The sequence below is a fragment of the Vigna unguiculata genome, chromosome 3 (assembly GCF_037176805.1).
Source record: "Vigna unguiculata cultivar grain cowpea cultivar isolate G323 ecotype 2 chromosome 3, ASM3717680v1, whole genome shotgun sequence".
In the NCBI taxonomy this organism is placed as follows: Eukaryota; Viridiplantae; Streptophyta; class Magnoliopsida; order Fabales; family Fabaceae; genus Vigna; species Vigna unguiculata.
Window position 1 is genome coordinate 6,659,088 of NC_140794.1, and position 16,615 is coordinate 6,675,702.

General features: G+C 30.8%; 2 protein-coding genes across 2 annotated transcripts; both read right to left on the minus strand.

Moving 5' to 3' along the window:
* Nucleotides 1-3,423: 3,423 nt before the first annotated feature.
* Nucleotides 3,424-11,409, minus strand: LOC114179962 (uncharacterized). The gene is made up of 15 exons (XM_028066480.2): nt 11,010-11,409; nt 7,819-7,963; nt 7,591-7,699; nt 7,333-7,473; nt 6,402-6,506; nt 5,643-5,726; nt 5,447-5,562; nt 5,178-5,279; nt 4,787-4,900; nt 4,636-4,692; nt 4,491-4,557; nt 4,329-4,382; nt 4,147-4,221; nt 4,015-4,050; nt 3,424-3,847 (listed from the first exon to the last, which is right to left on the minus strand). The coding sequence occupies exons 2-15, from the start codon at nt 7,836-7,838 to the stop codon at nt 3,734-3,736; spliced, it is 1,194 nt and encodes a 397-aa protein (XP_027922281.1). The 5' UTR covers nt 7,839-7,963; nt 11,010-11,409; the 3' UTR covers nt 3,424-3,733.
* Nucleotides 11,410-14,908: 3,499 nt separating this feature from the next.
* Nucleotides 14,909-16,096, minus strand: LOC114174898 (uncharacterized). The gene has a single exon (XM_028059632.2). It carries the CDS (start codon nt 16,094-16,096, stop codon nt 15,128-15,130), a length of 969 nt encoding a protein of 322 aa, XP_027915433.2. The 3' UTR covers nt 14,909-15,127.
* Nucleotides 16,097-16,615: the final 519 nt, after the last annotated feature.

A 16,615-nucleotide genomic window follows, 5' to 3' on the forward strand; every position in this document is an offset into this window, starting at 1 on the left:
AACTCCGAAAAAAATTAAGAGAAAAAATATTTTTAAACTGTACAATTCATAAAATTATTTTTAGTTTCCATTAGTTTACAATCCAGAAATCAAAAAATAACTTTCAAATTATACAGTTCGAAAAGGGCAAAATGGAAAATTATAGAGGTGCACGAACAAACTGTTTTTGTTATGGGTTAATGGACTCGTCCCATGATCCTACCTCCAATGACACCCCTACTTTGTTATGACTATATATATATATATATATATATATATATATATATATATATATATATATATATATATATTTTATTTTATCAAAGTCTTGTGTGTAAAACAAAATCTTGGATAAATTTCAGTCCTCTAAAAGAAAATTTATTACCACTTGGCTTTCTGAAAATATTAAAATTTGATTTGTTTTCTAAAATTTTAATTTGTGAGTTATTTTAGTCTGGTTCTTAGAAAAAAACACTTATTAACACACTAACTATTACTTTCAAAATATGAAGGAGGAGTATAATAACAGCTTATATAATTGAAAAATTATAAATAATTAAATTTAAATATTAATTTTGATCCAAATTGATCACAAAATAATGTTAATAATGTTAATAAAAAGAATAACATAAATTGTTGGTTAATTAAAAAGAAAAAACTTGGTTGATATCAATCAGTTGTCAAGAACTAATTATATTCTGAACAACAATCAAATTAATAACATTCGAACTTAGATTAAACTAATGAGAGCGTATGAAGAGAGATAAAACTACAAATAACTTCAAATTTTTATATTTTATGTCAAATCTATTTTAGGTAATCAAATTACTCTAATTAATTTTTAAAATTTGAATTTATATTAAAATTTTCTCTCTAAACAACATATTTTATTATAAAACATTTAAAATTCTCTATAAAAATTAATTATTATAAGAATCTCTCTTAATAACACACTACAAGGGATGTGTTAATTGGGGATTTTACTTGAAATGAAAACAAGAAAATTGATTGATATTTAAGAAAAAAAAATCACTACCTTAAGGTTTTAAGTTAAAAACATTATATTATCTCTTATATGAAAGTTAAAAACATTCTATGATCTCTTATATGATTTTGTTCTTTGATGACAAATCTTCTAATTCCGTTTCTTTAAAAAATAATTTTATGAATTTACACAAATGTAAAAACTTTTGTATATAAAAAAATTATAACTACTTTATATTTTGACCTTTTAAGTGAAATGATTTTTACCAATTATTTTATCATGCAAAATCAGATAAATCAAAGTGCATTTAAATGGTGTCACCCATTAATATTACAAAAAAAAATAATCTAAAATCCAATCAACATTAGATGTTAGTCTACTACATTTGATGTTAGATTACTATTAACAATAATAAGTAATTTTGTCATTTGTGTATTTATTTTGAATGTTTTCATTTATTAGGAAACTATTCTTCTGTATCACCATACCAAACTAACACACATAAACAAGAAAATAAAAAAATTAATAGAAAAATTGAGTAAAACAAATAAGATCAACACAAACTTATCTACATATCACACAAATTCATATTTAAAGTGTTGACTCATCACTCTTATAAAGTCTATGCAAGTCCTCTGCCAATTTCTTACTTCATAAAATTTAATTTACAAAATTACCAATTTATATTATTTTCACATAAATACCTAATAAGAATTTTCTTGTATCCTAATGCTTAATCATTCAGTTTGTTTACTATATTAATTTATTTTCCTTCATGTTTGCTTTTTGTCATAGAATTTCTATTGACTAACTATATTTTCAACTCATTAACTATTAAGGACTTTTAGACCATTTCGCTGAAATCTCATCATGACAATATTATGTTTAAAGAAACAACATTTAAAATCTCAGTAAATCATAGAACACCACCACATATAAGAGTCAAATCAAAATAATGAAAATTCCTGTTTTCATTAAATAAATAAAAATATATAATAATAATAATAATAACCCAGAACCATAGCATAAAACAATCACGTTGATGTAGAAAAAAATGTTTGAAATTGAAAAAAAAAATTGTTGAAATTGAAAATGCGTGAAAAAAAAATAATACTTATACATGTATAAAGTCATACCAAATCCATTCAAATTTAGCAACAGAACGATCTATTAAAATTTGTATAATTTTGAATACAAAATGAACTTTTTTAATCTTTTATAATCTCAAAATATCATCCAATTCTGTTGCCTTAAAGAAGTTCATGTAATCTTTGATTGAATACCATGTTTTGTCTAAATTTTAAAAAAAATATTGAATAAAATTACATTATTTGTTTATAAAGATAATTTATAATTATTTGAAATTCTGATTGGACAGTCAAATAGGTGTTTTCTAATTTAAGGTTTTCTGAAATTTAGGTCATAGGAAATTCCAATAACTAATATTACTGTTTACCAACCAAACAAAGAGATTTGATAAAACATGTTTTGGGGTGTGTTTTTCTCACGACATTAATAAACTATTTTGAGTTTGACATCACTTGGCAATGGGTGAACCATAAATTGTGCCAACACGTCATCCAAAAACGTGTCCTTAATGTTTGGGAAACTTGGAGGACTATTAAAGCAGAGAAAAGTACGATCCAAGGAAAATAGCATAATCTTAAAAGTTCCGGTGGAGCAAACAAATAAAGATTGAAAAAAAAAAGTATCACACCTAAAAGAATAATCCATGGTCATAACCATAGCAGGAAAAAGGTAGAAAAAAAGCATATTCGGTTCAAACTCCACACGAAATTGTTGAAAAGCACCTGTGACCTTTTTCCGGCACAACTTTCTTTCATTACAGACATAAAGAAAATAAACGATACGAGATAACTGAAACAGAAATATCAGATTTTAAATAGTGATTTGCAAAGAAAAATTAAGAATTTTCTTTTGACTATTAAGTCTGAGAAAAGTTCTACTCTAAGTTGCCATGAGTATATGTATAGGGAACTGTTTCTTAATTTAATCTGAATACAAATTTTTTAAACAGTTATCTAACTAGTAATTACAAATTAAAATTAACATTAACATATATGATAAATTTGGTAACTTATATTACATGTATAAGTTTGTAAGTTATATTTAGCATTATTTCTTATTAGTTAATGGTATAAAAGAAATCACATTGACAATCAATAATAATCAGACACGTTTTCAGATTTACTACCTCATTTTTTCATTAAAACTATAGCATAAAAGAAATAAATTACATATTCTTAGAAAACATAATAGATAAAAGTTTATTTACTTAATTGATTTTATACTTTATCTGTATCCATTAAACATAACATATTCTCAGGTGCATTTTTTTAACATTCTATACTTTCCATCTCTTCTCATTTTATTACTTTCCTTCCTATTTAACTTATAATTTTGACAAATAAATTTTCTAACTTATTTACCGTTTCAACTACGTAAAGGGCTTCCCTTATCACATCCAAATTGTGTATACCTTTACACGGTATTGCATTCGTATTCCCTGCAAGCAAAGGTTCCTAAAACAATGAATATTATATAATCAAATACACTACTTACAGTAAGTTTCATTTACCTATATTATCTAATTCTCTAACTTTCAACACTGGAATCCCACGTTGAACTGTTGTTTAGGACTCTGAGTTACAAGTGCAAGTAACTTCCAAACTTAAAGAAAACACTATATATCATGCAAAATCGAACTCAACAATGGTGATGGCTGTGTGTACCAGTCAGGTTCTGTCGTTAAGGAGTAGTTGAATTGAACATATCTACTCCCACGGCCTTGTAATATGCATCTTCTGCATTTGCCAACCGACTCTGGAACATTGTCCACTCCTTTTTACACCTCTCCCTCACCTGCCACCAACACCATGGACATGATTCATCAAAAGGCATATTACTACTTAGTAATCAAAGAATTTGCGTTAAGATAACAAGTATAATGTTCAGCAAGTATGCAAGCAAAACATTATATAGATATGAGAGAGATATAAAACTGTATGAAATGGGTATATATAACATACCCCTTGCCATGGTGCCTTCCCAGATTCTGATTCTCCCTACAAAAAAAAACACAGAAAAACATGCATATCTTACATTGGCAATAAGAGTGCAACTAATGGGACTAGCATTAATAATCATGGAAAACAAATTACCTGATTCCCTAGTGAGGGAACACTTTGATGAATAATCCACTGAGAATCAACAACGCCAATCTTCTCATGTGCAGGCTACATGACAATAAGAGATATTTGTTTAATGTTTAGGGTTTTTATATAATAGCAATTGCAATTAAAGAAAATCAAATTTTGATAAATTGATGAGACAGCAGACTTACCTCAACACATTTTCTGAGAGCAAAATCCAGGCCCCACCCGTGGACCAAATCATTCTGAAATGCCCATAATGGTGCACTCATAATTAAAGAGCGCTTAAACAGACATTGAACAACTGGCCAATGGATATTTGCAAAAGAGAATAAAAAGAGTAAACATTTAACCTGAATCATATGCCACACACAACGCCATGCATCACGTGAAAAAACTGGAGCCATAATCTCAACAAACCTGCATGGGTAACAACAACATTAGATACCGTTTAGTATGAATAGATAATACAACAAGAATACTGTAATTGATACTTACGCTGCACATGGAGGCAGATGGGGATCACTACACCATCCTGGTTTCTCTTCCGTTTCTCTAGTTGAAATAGCAAAAGGTAAACGGTAACTTATTATACATTCATATACATAACATGTACCAGAAGAAATCTAGCACTGGAGTCCTCTCTTACTTGTGAACTTCACGATCACCTCTTCTCTTTGTCATTTGCCATGTCAACCCTTTATTAGGTTCCAAACCAGGCTGCGATATTTCCAATCCATGCTTCTTCACGAGTTTTAAGTATCTGCGAATGAAATTAGAGCATATCAAACTTCATGAGTAAAATAAAGTTAAAACCTCGAGTATATAAAAGTACATGTATTTGGTTTTGATTCATTATCAATTGCAGAAATTTCAAACACTGTCATATAATCACATATTAGCACATTTCAGAGATAAGATGATTACTGACTTAAAGACAATTTTTTTAGAAAAATAAACAAGTAATCAGATGATGTTGTAACACTTTACACGGATATAAAAAATTAAAATGTGTATTATATCATATATTAAGTACTCACTCCTCTGCATTAAAATGTTCAACACCCAGGTCTTCATCCCATATAAAAATATAGTCATATGGTGCCACAATGTCTGGATGCAGAAACCGTTTGGCATACCACCTAGAAGGGAAAACAATTAATGATTAAAATATCATGACGTAATTAATATTTGCATTACCAGAACACTTGGTTTTAGCTAGGCAAACAATAATAATGGTAAAAGTAGCTTTGAAGATTTGGCAATTGGCATCCAATACTTATTACGATTAAGAACGGTGGATTCTTACCATTTAGTCTGTTTGCGAACACTCACATGAATTGCCCGTTTTGACCACTCAAACTCATCCCATTCAGTTGTTTGGCCATCATAATGAAATAGAACTATTGTAAAGTTCTCTGAGAACTGATCCAAGTAACGAAACTACTTTAAAGATACATACACAAGCTTAATCATCAGAAAGAGGAAAAAAAACTAACAGTTACCTTTTTCACATTTGCATCAATATTATATCTCTGATTATAACCGACAGTGAAAGTTACAAGGTACTTTGGCTTTAAAGTTAAATCCTGAAAACAGCAACTTAATCCAATGCTCAGTATGATATATCGCAATAAAAGCATCAGGGTCCTCTCTAGTCCAAAATTTTACACACGGGCCAAATAACAAACATAAAAAAATCAAGCTAGAAGAAAAATGCACATGTGGCAAGCAACATAAGTTTTCTAGACACATTCTTTCCCAAATTATCTCAATCTTGAAATTTAGGAGTTTCATTTATTTTCCTTCATCAAAACAAAGAATCTGGTCACAACATATAAGTTTGGGTTTGGATGCACATTGACAAAATTTATTTTCCATAATTGATTTCTGTCAAAATTGATTTTTGAAGTGGCCTAATTTATGTTTGGATGTTTTTATTATAAAAACTAGTTAGTATTAAAACTCAGTATAATTTTTCTATGCAACTGAAAAACTATCCAAAGTTGTTTCAACTCATAATCAATTCTAAACCATTATAATTTCCTCGAACATAAAACCAAACATATGAGATGTATCTCAACATGATTCTAGAGAATCCAAAGGGAAATCAAACACGCATGAAGTCTTCAGTAACAAGTTTATTAACAACGGCAACAGGACCTTAATTAACAAGAATGTGTTTTCTATGTTTTAACCCCCTGATGCTCCCGAAGAAAGAATGAAAAATAAAAATAGTAAAAAAATTATTTTAGGGTACACACCTCACTGGGCTGGCCCCACAATCTACGCAAATAAAAGTCTGTCTCAGCTTCAATAATCTCAGGAGGTAATCTTTCAGCACCTCTTGGATTTGATGGAACCCATATCTGCAAAACAGAATCATGAAATTTGCAGCAATCATTAGACTTTAATAAACTAGTTTCCCAATATTGTATAATCCAAAATCATACCCAAGAGCCATTAACAAATGAATCATGTAGCCTTTCTGCACCTCTTATTGTTTTGTGTTTGATCTTATTTAATTTTTCCAATTTTGTAACATCGCCACAGCAGTAATTTCCTACTCTCTTCCTTGCATTTGAATCGATGTTTATCAATTAATAAAAGCACATTGTTTCTTCTAGTACGGAATTTGACTTTTCACATTTCAACTTCCCTAGATTGTTGATGATAAAATAGTTTGTGGGTGTGAAAAAGAGAGGGAGAAACAGAGAGCGAAAGAGTTTTTCCAAGCATATGTTAACTTGAGTTAAATAATTTATGAATTAACAAATTTACTCAAGAATGCATAATGATTCATTTTAGGCTCAGCAGTCTGTTGCATGACTGAAAGGAAAATTTACATTACGGAATACTGGGAAACTCAAGTTTCCATCTACTTCATCTGGAGAGCCTATCCACTACAACCCCTTAAAGCATGATTCTAAAGACCTCACATATTTATAATGGTAAACTGACATTAACTGATATAATTAGCTTCATTCTTCTTGCCCACTTACTCCTTACACTTTCTATGCCATCCTTCATTCAACAAATAATGTGCATGAAACTTTGAAGAGATTTTGAAACCTGTTCCAACTATATTATTCAATTACATCTTTTTCATTCTCAATGAAAGAAGTTATGCAGATATTAACTTTCTTGCATCCAGCAATTTTAATGTCCTTAACAAGGCTGACATGAGCTGTGTACCTTCAACGTATCATTTAATAACTGCTGTTGTGATGAATCGCCATTATTATTTTTCACAGAAGCAGGTGCATTGCCAACTGCATATTTCTCTCGAATGTAAGAAATGTCAATGACAGGAAGCAGGCTGGATGGGAGATTCAACTGCAAATAGTTAATGAGCCATTAGAGTTCAATTATTCAGTTCAACAACGTTCATATTTAACCATCAAATGCTCAAGCACAAGGTGTGCCTAACAGTAAGGTACTAAAAGTTTGCACCTTTGCATTCAATGCCGGAAATGACACTCCAATAAAGAATCCAAAAACTATTCCAACAAAAGTTGTCACAATAAGTCTCATACTATCACTTGGTTTCCTATTGGTAGAACTGCATTCAGCAAGATGCAAATGTCAATTGAACTGAGTTTCTGATGTAAACTTGCACATTTGAAATTTCTTATAATGACAAACAACATAAATAAAGTTGGTCATCCTTGAAGATTAGACCTGCGTGTACTGATCCCCATTATATCCAAGCTTTTCTGATTGTATGGTCATAAAACTATACACAAGAGCCTTTCTTCTTCACTAGTTAGCAGGGCACGCATCCCCCATGTAAAGAGCAAAGATACTTGTTATAAGAAAACAGGCCCTGTAGAAAGTACAAAGAACCAGCTAAACGTGTTACAGAACGGAACCAGAAAACGTTTCCAAAAAAAGAGGAACATACACCATGCTGAGACAAAAAGATTAGACTTCAGATGCAATATACCTCCACCGCCAATAGAACAACCTTACATAAATAGGAAACCAAATCTGTTGTAATGAAGAAATAACAAATAGCCTATCATCCACAATCAGATCATAATTTTATTCAAATCTGATTCTGAACAGATTTATTACAAAATCAAATCAAGGCATAAATAGGAAATAATTGATACAAAAATAAAGAAAAACTTGTGACCCCCCTAGTATAGAACTCAAAATTGGGCTTTGACTGTTGATACTTTTTTCTTGAAAAAAAAAAAAAAAAAACTTTCTTGGAGCATTCTTCAAGTGTCTTAAGATACTACAGAACACTCATTTATGTTGAATATAGACAAAAATTTCAACGATGTTATTTACCGTGAGATTCCTCTTGAGCACTTCCCCAAATATCCCTTCTTGATCTCCCTTTTCTCTTCCCAGGACAAAAAATATACAATCTACTGTTACTTGTGCATTGTGGGGGGGCCTTGGTTGTACATGTACATTCGACTTTCTCTCAATAGACTTCAACCAAACCACCTTAATTGATTTTGTTATTTATTTACCATGAGATTCCTCTAAAGAACTTTTCCAAATATGTCTTCTTGTTATTGATCTTACTTTTCTCTTACTAGTCTAAAAATCATACAATCTACTCCTCATACTAGTGCCTTTTGAGGCCTTCGTTGTACATGTACATGCTACTCTTCTTAATAGACTCCAAACCACCTTAATTGATTTTACGTTAATTTTTCTTTGTCGGTATTGAACCAATCTCTCTTCTCAATAATCACACATCCCTCTTAACATTTTCATTTCTACCCCTCTGACTTTTTCTCTAGTTGTCCCTTCAAAGTCCAACATCCACAACCATAAACTCTAGTCAAATCAACAGCAATACGATAAATATGATAAATATTGTCTTTGTGTTCGGTAGGTACTTTGAGATCACAAATAACCCTCGATGTCTTTCTCCTCTTTAGCTATCCCACTTGTCTACTTTGAGATCACAAATAACCCTCGATGTCTTTCTCCTCTTTAGCTATCCCACTTGTCTCCTATTACGACATCCTCATTAAATTTTCCATTGCTTTGTAGTTTTGATACCAAATACTTAAAAAGATGCGGTATGATATCTTCTCGCACTTTTACTTACACATCACTTCTACTTGTCATTTGCTAAAATTGTAATGCATATACCTTACTCCTACTTAAGCAGGCACCATTTGTTTCCTATGTTTAAGTTGAGAGTTCTTCCTTTGATTCTTCAACCAACACTATATCATCCGCACAAACCATGCAATGAGGAATAGGTCTTTGTGTGTCCCTAGTAAGCGCATCCATGATTAGATTAAACAAGTAAGGACTTTAGCCTTAGTCATGGTGTAGTCTATTCCTATTGGAAAAACCATAATCTCAGCTCTTTTTGTTTTCACACTAGTTACCCCCACATACATGTCTTATACAGTCCAAATATGAGCACACAACTTTCTTGTAAAAAATATTCTACAACAGTTCTCTTGACACTCAATCATAAGCTCTTTCCAAGTCAAGAAAAACCATGTTAGTTTCTTTGCTAATTATCTTTCCATCAGCCGCTGTAAATGATAAATTGCTTCTGTTATTTGCCTTCCTAGCATAAAACCAAATTGATTCTCTAGAGTTCATGTGTTCATCCTAATCTATTCTTAGTAATATTTTCCCATAGTCTCCTGGTGTGACTTAATTAGCACAATTATGAATGTTTCCTTTGTTCTTAAAAGTATAGGGACCAAAGTGTTGTACTCAACTCATTTAACATTTTCTTAGTCTCACATACAAACCTAGCTGCCCATTTACATCAGTTTGATTATGCAACATTCCATTTCATGAGTAGTTTCCCTGTTCTAGCGATGTGAATAGCTCTGTTATTGCTCTTTGAAGCCATATTTAGTTTTCAAGGTTTATTTCATCCATGTTAACTACACTTCCCCACAATTGAGATGTCTTACCTTCAAACCACAAGCTGTTTTCAAGGTTTTTGAAGCTCTAAAATTCTTTATGCTTGACGCTTGCCAATGTTGTCTCTGATTTAATAATTTGGAGAGTTTAGGACTCGAAGTGTATGATTATTTGTGTCCCTTCCTCCTTGGCCATGCCGCATTCTGATCATCTCACCATCGGTCTGTGTGAACGACACCATTTTTATTTAATGCTTTAAAATTCTCATTTGACTATCTAGTCATATGTTCGTTTTCAATGCCTCGTCTACAATGTTGTCTTTCCAGCTTCTCTGATGGGGGAAACATTAAACTTTCAGGTTCGTCTTACAGTGTGTTTACAGGTAACAAGCTAAGACCTTAGCAAGCTTCAACTCTATGGGCAGAATTCGAATATCAAAACTGTTAGAGTTTTCTGAGTCATATCTACATTACTAATCTCATGGACTTCTCCATGTATTAGTCGTACTTCATTAATACTAGAACTACACTAATGGTATGCGTACCTAATGAGATAACAGTTCAAACAACTTCATATATTGTCTTAAATCACGTGGATACATTTTGTCACAATCTAAACAATCGGTGACATCAGTTATCAGCTTAATTCTTTCCTCTTCCATAGAACCCCAGAATTTCAAGAGTCTGTCAACTTGAATCCTCCGATTATAAAGACGTTTCACTCCCTCATCCTAATTCTAGAAAAAATAAAATAAAATAAAATAAAATAAAAATAAACCATAAGCAAGAAAATCACGTGCTAATTTTCTCCTTATAACCACCGCAAGCAACGTATAAGCAACCAAGAAATATCCCCAAAATACTCCACGATTAAGTAACCATGTGTCGTTTTCCCCAATTTCAGGGAACAACAGAGGAAAATTAAATAACAGCAAGTGGCAGAATAATGTATGTTACACTACTTCTAAAAACCGCAAAAGACAACGGAAAAGGGGAGAAGGAGAAGCGCACCTGAATCTGGAAGCAAGATCTGGCAAAGAGAGTGGGTTTTAAGAGGAAAAACAACACTCGGAGTGGTTACTGGGAACCGAAATCTGAGGTTGCGGCAACGGTGGTGGTAGTGATGGAGTTCTTGGAGGAGAGAAACAATGGTGAAAAAGAAGGAACAATTATCTTTGGAATCTTCTCTCTTACGTTTGGGTTTGTAACACCACCGAACCCAACACCGATTTCGCTTTGCTTTTATCACTTTGTTCTCGGTGTGTTGGTTTTGGTGTGCAACTTCTTTCTGAGAAAATTAGTACAAAAAATTTAAACAGAGACGAATATTTGAATTTATTTATAACTACTGTTGCTGTAATTCTTTTGCTTTCATCTGAATCTGTTGCACAGTAAGATCTGAACGGATACTTTCCACCGCTGCAAATTCAAGCGGAAAAATGGTTAAGTCACACTTTTCAACTATTTTTCTTTTACAATCTTGCCTTGTTCCAGATTTATATTTATTCACCTAAATAATTTACTTGTTCTTTTATTATTAATTAGTAATAAAAATAATAATAATTAATAATAAGAATCTACATAGTCAATTCTCTCACTAATGAAAATTAAGTACTAGTATTGATTAGAAAGCTAATGATTTTGTTTCTTTGTGTGGGTAACTAATTAAAAGAATTAATTTGATTTGATAGAAAAATTAACACAAATTAAGAAAGATCCACGAGTCTTGGTGACTGTGAAAGATAGAAATTAAATATAAAAGTTAACATTTCGGTTTCGAAACAATGATCACATAAGTATTTGTTTTAACATTTCATTAAACGAACAATGTAATTATTTAAATAATAAAGTAACAAAATTAATATACTCTTGTAAAAAATCGGTCGGTTAACCCATTTTAAAAATTCAGTAAAAAAAAATTAAATTTTGGCTCGAAAAATAAAGTTGGGATAAGTAAGTTCGGCGGCTCAATATATTTTGTTACCCTATTCTTCAATACTTAATTTAAGACGAGTCCAAAATTAGAAATGAAGGGTAAAAAATATTGAATATATTCTTTAAAAATATAATATTTAGTCGTATTGGATTAAAAAATTTATACACAAATTTATTTCAATAAAAATTCTGAATATTTGTGAAACATTTAAAAAAAATTAAACAACTCCAAATATTAAGTCAAATATTGAAGAGTTGTTTCAAATAATTATATTTAAAAAAAAAACACATAAGCATCTGCTGTGGAAATTTACGCGTATGTATAACATAACTCTCATTATTAATCTTGTTTTCACTTTTTCTTTCCTTCTTTTTCATTTTATTTTCTCTCAATTTTTTTAAAAAGAAAATCTATTTTTCATTTTAGCTTTGTTGTCGTCTTGCACGAAAGGATCCACGCATCCATCGAATTCGACCTGTCACCTCACCATATACATTTCACCTTATAAAAAAATACTTATATATATATATATATATATATATATATATATATATATATATATATATATTAATTACTTCTGTCACTATTATAGTTTTTTAATCTCTGTTCTTTCACTCAATAACATCTAACATTTCAATACATTTGAAGTTATTAACCCTCTAATAATGAGTTGTTTCTGTTACAAAATACTAAAAAACAACGCTAATTAATTGACACTTTCAAGATAAAAAAAACCAGCTTTGAATTCTTAACTTATTCGTTTAAAGTTACTTTTTATGTTTCTGCTCACAAGAATTTCACTTTAACTTCAAACAATATTTTTTTAATATTAACAAAATTAGTTGTAATTAGTTATATAGAAATAAGTCAAATAAAAATTGTGTAAGAACTTAGATTTCAAATTTATGGGCGAGATTTCTATTTTCTTTAATTTTATAAAACGTATATGCGGTGTGAGACTTTTTATTTTATTTTATTTTATAAAATCAGTACTATTAATATTTATAATTATATATAAAGATGACTTTTTTTTATTTTCGGTTAATTTTTTAGGTTATTTTTTACAATATAATTATTTATTTATATTTTAAAGATTAACAAGTATTTTTAAATGTTTTTATAAAACTATTGTAACATTTTTCTTCATTCAATAACATGTATTTCTCTTCTTTTCTCCATTTATTACACATTAAATATAAATTTGCTTTGTATAATTAGGAGAAAAAAATGTCGAGTTTATTCACTTATAAAGACAAGATTTATTTGTGAAAAAAAAAATGAGAAATGAACATAGAGAGATGGCATAGGAGGTTAGATAAGGAATATATATTAATGCTATCCTTTTTATAAAAAAGTTGTATCATTGTATAGAAATACAAAATAAAAATATTATAAATAAAAAAATATAAAAAATTGAGATACACTAATTTTAATATATAATGTAAAATCTTTATATATATATATATATATATATATATATATATATATATATATATATATATATATATATATATATATATATATATATATATAGTAAGTAGGGGTAGCAAAACAGGTTAATTTAGTCTATTTTGGCCCCATTCGTTAATGTTACTTGAACTTTTTGATTATTTCGTGAGATAATTTCGCTCCATTGATTTGTCCAACAAACCGAATCATCAATAGTCTAATTTAAAGGCTTGTCTAACAAGTTTTTGCCTTACCCAATAAGCTATGAAATCCAAGCTATTTGAATGTTCAAAAAGTAAATTTCGCTTAGTGAGAATATGACTATCCCTTACCAATCTACATAATTAAGAAACCCAAAAGGTCAAATTTATCAAATTTGCCCAAAGTGAGTTGTTCTCTTATTTTCTCATGTTAAAGATGATATATACCGGTCAAAACAACATCAAACTAAACCAATTTGACTTAAATGAAAAAAATTAAAATCATCCACAATACTCAATATAACACAAACAAGTCAAACATATCAATTCCGACCAATTCATCATACCTTCATAAAATTAACATTTATTGGTCATATAATCATATTACTTCTACAATTGGGTAATATATCTTGGAGTTGGGAACTCCATTTACTTGCAATGTTTATCTTAAAGGAAAAATTTTCAAAATTTCAAGCACCGAAACTACTCAAAACTTAGAAACTTAGAGCAAGACATTTAAACATAACTAAATTTTAATATATGTGATAAAATAAGTTGAGAGAATCACTCTTTCTAACTTATCCTTATGAAAATTGATAACAAAATCGTAAGAAAAATAAGTGAAGATAGAATTTACAATAAAAAAAAAATGAAATTATGATTGAACAAAATATTCTAGGACTCCTCAACTACTAATGTAGAATCCTTTATATATATATATATATATATATATATATATATATATATATATATAACAAAATTACATAAAAAATAAATAAAAATAAAATTTATTTTCTATTATACAAATTATTTATATTTATTTTATAATAATAATTTTATTATTATACTCGCACATGTTTTCACTAGATAACATTGTTAATAATTATAAAATTATTTTTAACTTGTTATTATATCTAACATATACGTATTAAAATTGATTGCAGTTATTTATACGATAAGATTAATTTTAATATTTAATTAAATCAGATGATACATAAGCATCTCCCATTAAGGTTGCACGAAACGAATTCTCTTACAGCATCAGATGTTTCCAAAGTCATGTTTAAATAAAAATCAAGCAAGAAAATTATGTTGAAAACCAAATCAGTCTGAACTTGATTCTGCTGCCAACCAAGAACACACACTTATTTATCTGTTTGTAATTGATGTCAAATATTTCAAATATGAATATGCAGGCCATGCAATTTTAATCATTGTTGCTACTTTACCCGTGATTACGTAGTTAATAAAGTATAGAACAAAATCATGTTTTATGTTTCTGAAAGATTTGAACACAGGCACAGATTAAAGCACTGATAATTGACATTACAATATTTATTTATGGAAAGGGAAACTGAAGTTATACATTACAAAGAGGCACATAGAGCCTTTATTCTGAAGAAACAGTGCATGCAGAAAAGAGAGATTGTACGTACTTCACATATTAAAAGTGCTTCCTAAACGCAAACAAAAAACTTTATACGACAAACGAGACAGGTCTAACGTTTGAGTAGACCAAAACATGTGATGTTGGGCAGTGGTTATTAGTTTTTCTTGGATGGTGGATAGTGGCCATAAGGTGGGGGATTGTAGATCGGTGGCTTCTCCAATGGAGGTGGCTCGTAAACCGGAGGTTTCTCGTATGGAGGGTGGTACAGTGGGGGTGGGTACACTATTGGAGGTGGCTTCTCATAAGGGGGTTCATACACCGGTGGTGATTTCTCATAAGGGGGTTCATACACCGGTGGTGGTTTCTCATAAGGGGGTTCATAAACCGGTGGTGGTTTCTCGTAAGGGGGTTCATACACCGGTGGTGGCTTCTCATAAGGAGGTTCGTGTTTCGGTGGTGGTTTTTCATAAGGGGGTTCATACACTGGTGGTGGCTTTTCATAAGGAGGTTCGTGTTCTGGTGGGGGTTTTTCATGAGGAGGTTCATATTCTGGGGGTGGTTTCTCATGAGGAGGTTGGTATTCCGGCGGCGGCTTCTCATGAGGAGGCTGGTACTCAGGTGGTGGTTTCTCGTGAGGAGGTTGGTACTCCGGTGGAGGCTTTTCATGAGGAGGCCGGTATTCTGGTGGTGGTTTCTCATGAGGAGGTTGGTATTCGGGTGGTGGTTTTTCATGTGGAGGTTGATATTCGGGTGGTGGCTTCTCGTGTGGAGGTTGGTATTCCGGTGGTGGCTTCTCATGGGGAGGCTGATATTCCGGTGGTGGTTTCTCATGAGGAGGTTGGTATTTTGGTGGCGGTTTCTCATAAGGTGGTTGGTATTCTGGTGGTGGTTTCTCATGAGGAGGTTGGTATTCCGGTGGCGGATGGTGGTGTGGAGGGTTGTGATGAGGTGGTTGATACTGAGGTGGAGGGTGGTGGGGTGGTGGTGGTGGTGGTGGTGGTGGTGGTTTGTGAGTTGGAGGAGGTTCGTAGAAGAAGCGTGGCTTGAAGGAAGCAAAGACTGGAGTGGTGAGAATCACCACTCCAAGTAGGAGCAGGAGAAGTGAGTGTAGTGTACAATTCATGTGTCTCAGCTGTTGGTGAAGAAAAAGGTCATAACATTTGAAAACTATTTATAGGACAAAATCAGACATGCAAATCTTTACTTATTTCACAATATAAATGGTAAAATAAAAAATATAAATATCAAAAAAAGTAGTCGGTGCAATTTTTATTCTTAAACGGATAACTACACTCTTCAGTGAATTTTCCATTTCATTTGAGTTTAAATACTACTAAATTTTAGCTTGAGTTTTCACAATATTTTTTAAAACAAATTCTGAGTTTTTTTAATTATTTTATTCAAGTTTTTAAACTATATATATATATATGTATATATATAATATTCCCAATTAAGTTGTAAATTGTTTTAGCTTTGGACTAATCGAGGAATTAAATTTTCAAAGACATGTTTAATATTTTTTAAATATGAAATGGAAGTATAGCTGTCGAGTCTTCTATCTATTCTCGAAATAAATGGACATAGTAACACAAAAGAAAAAAAAAAAAAAAAAAAAAAAACTAGGTCCGAACATTACTAGTAT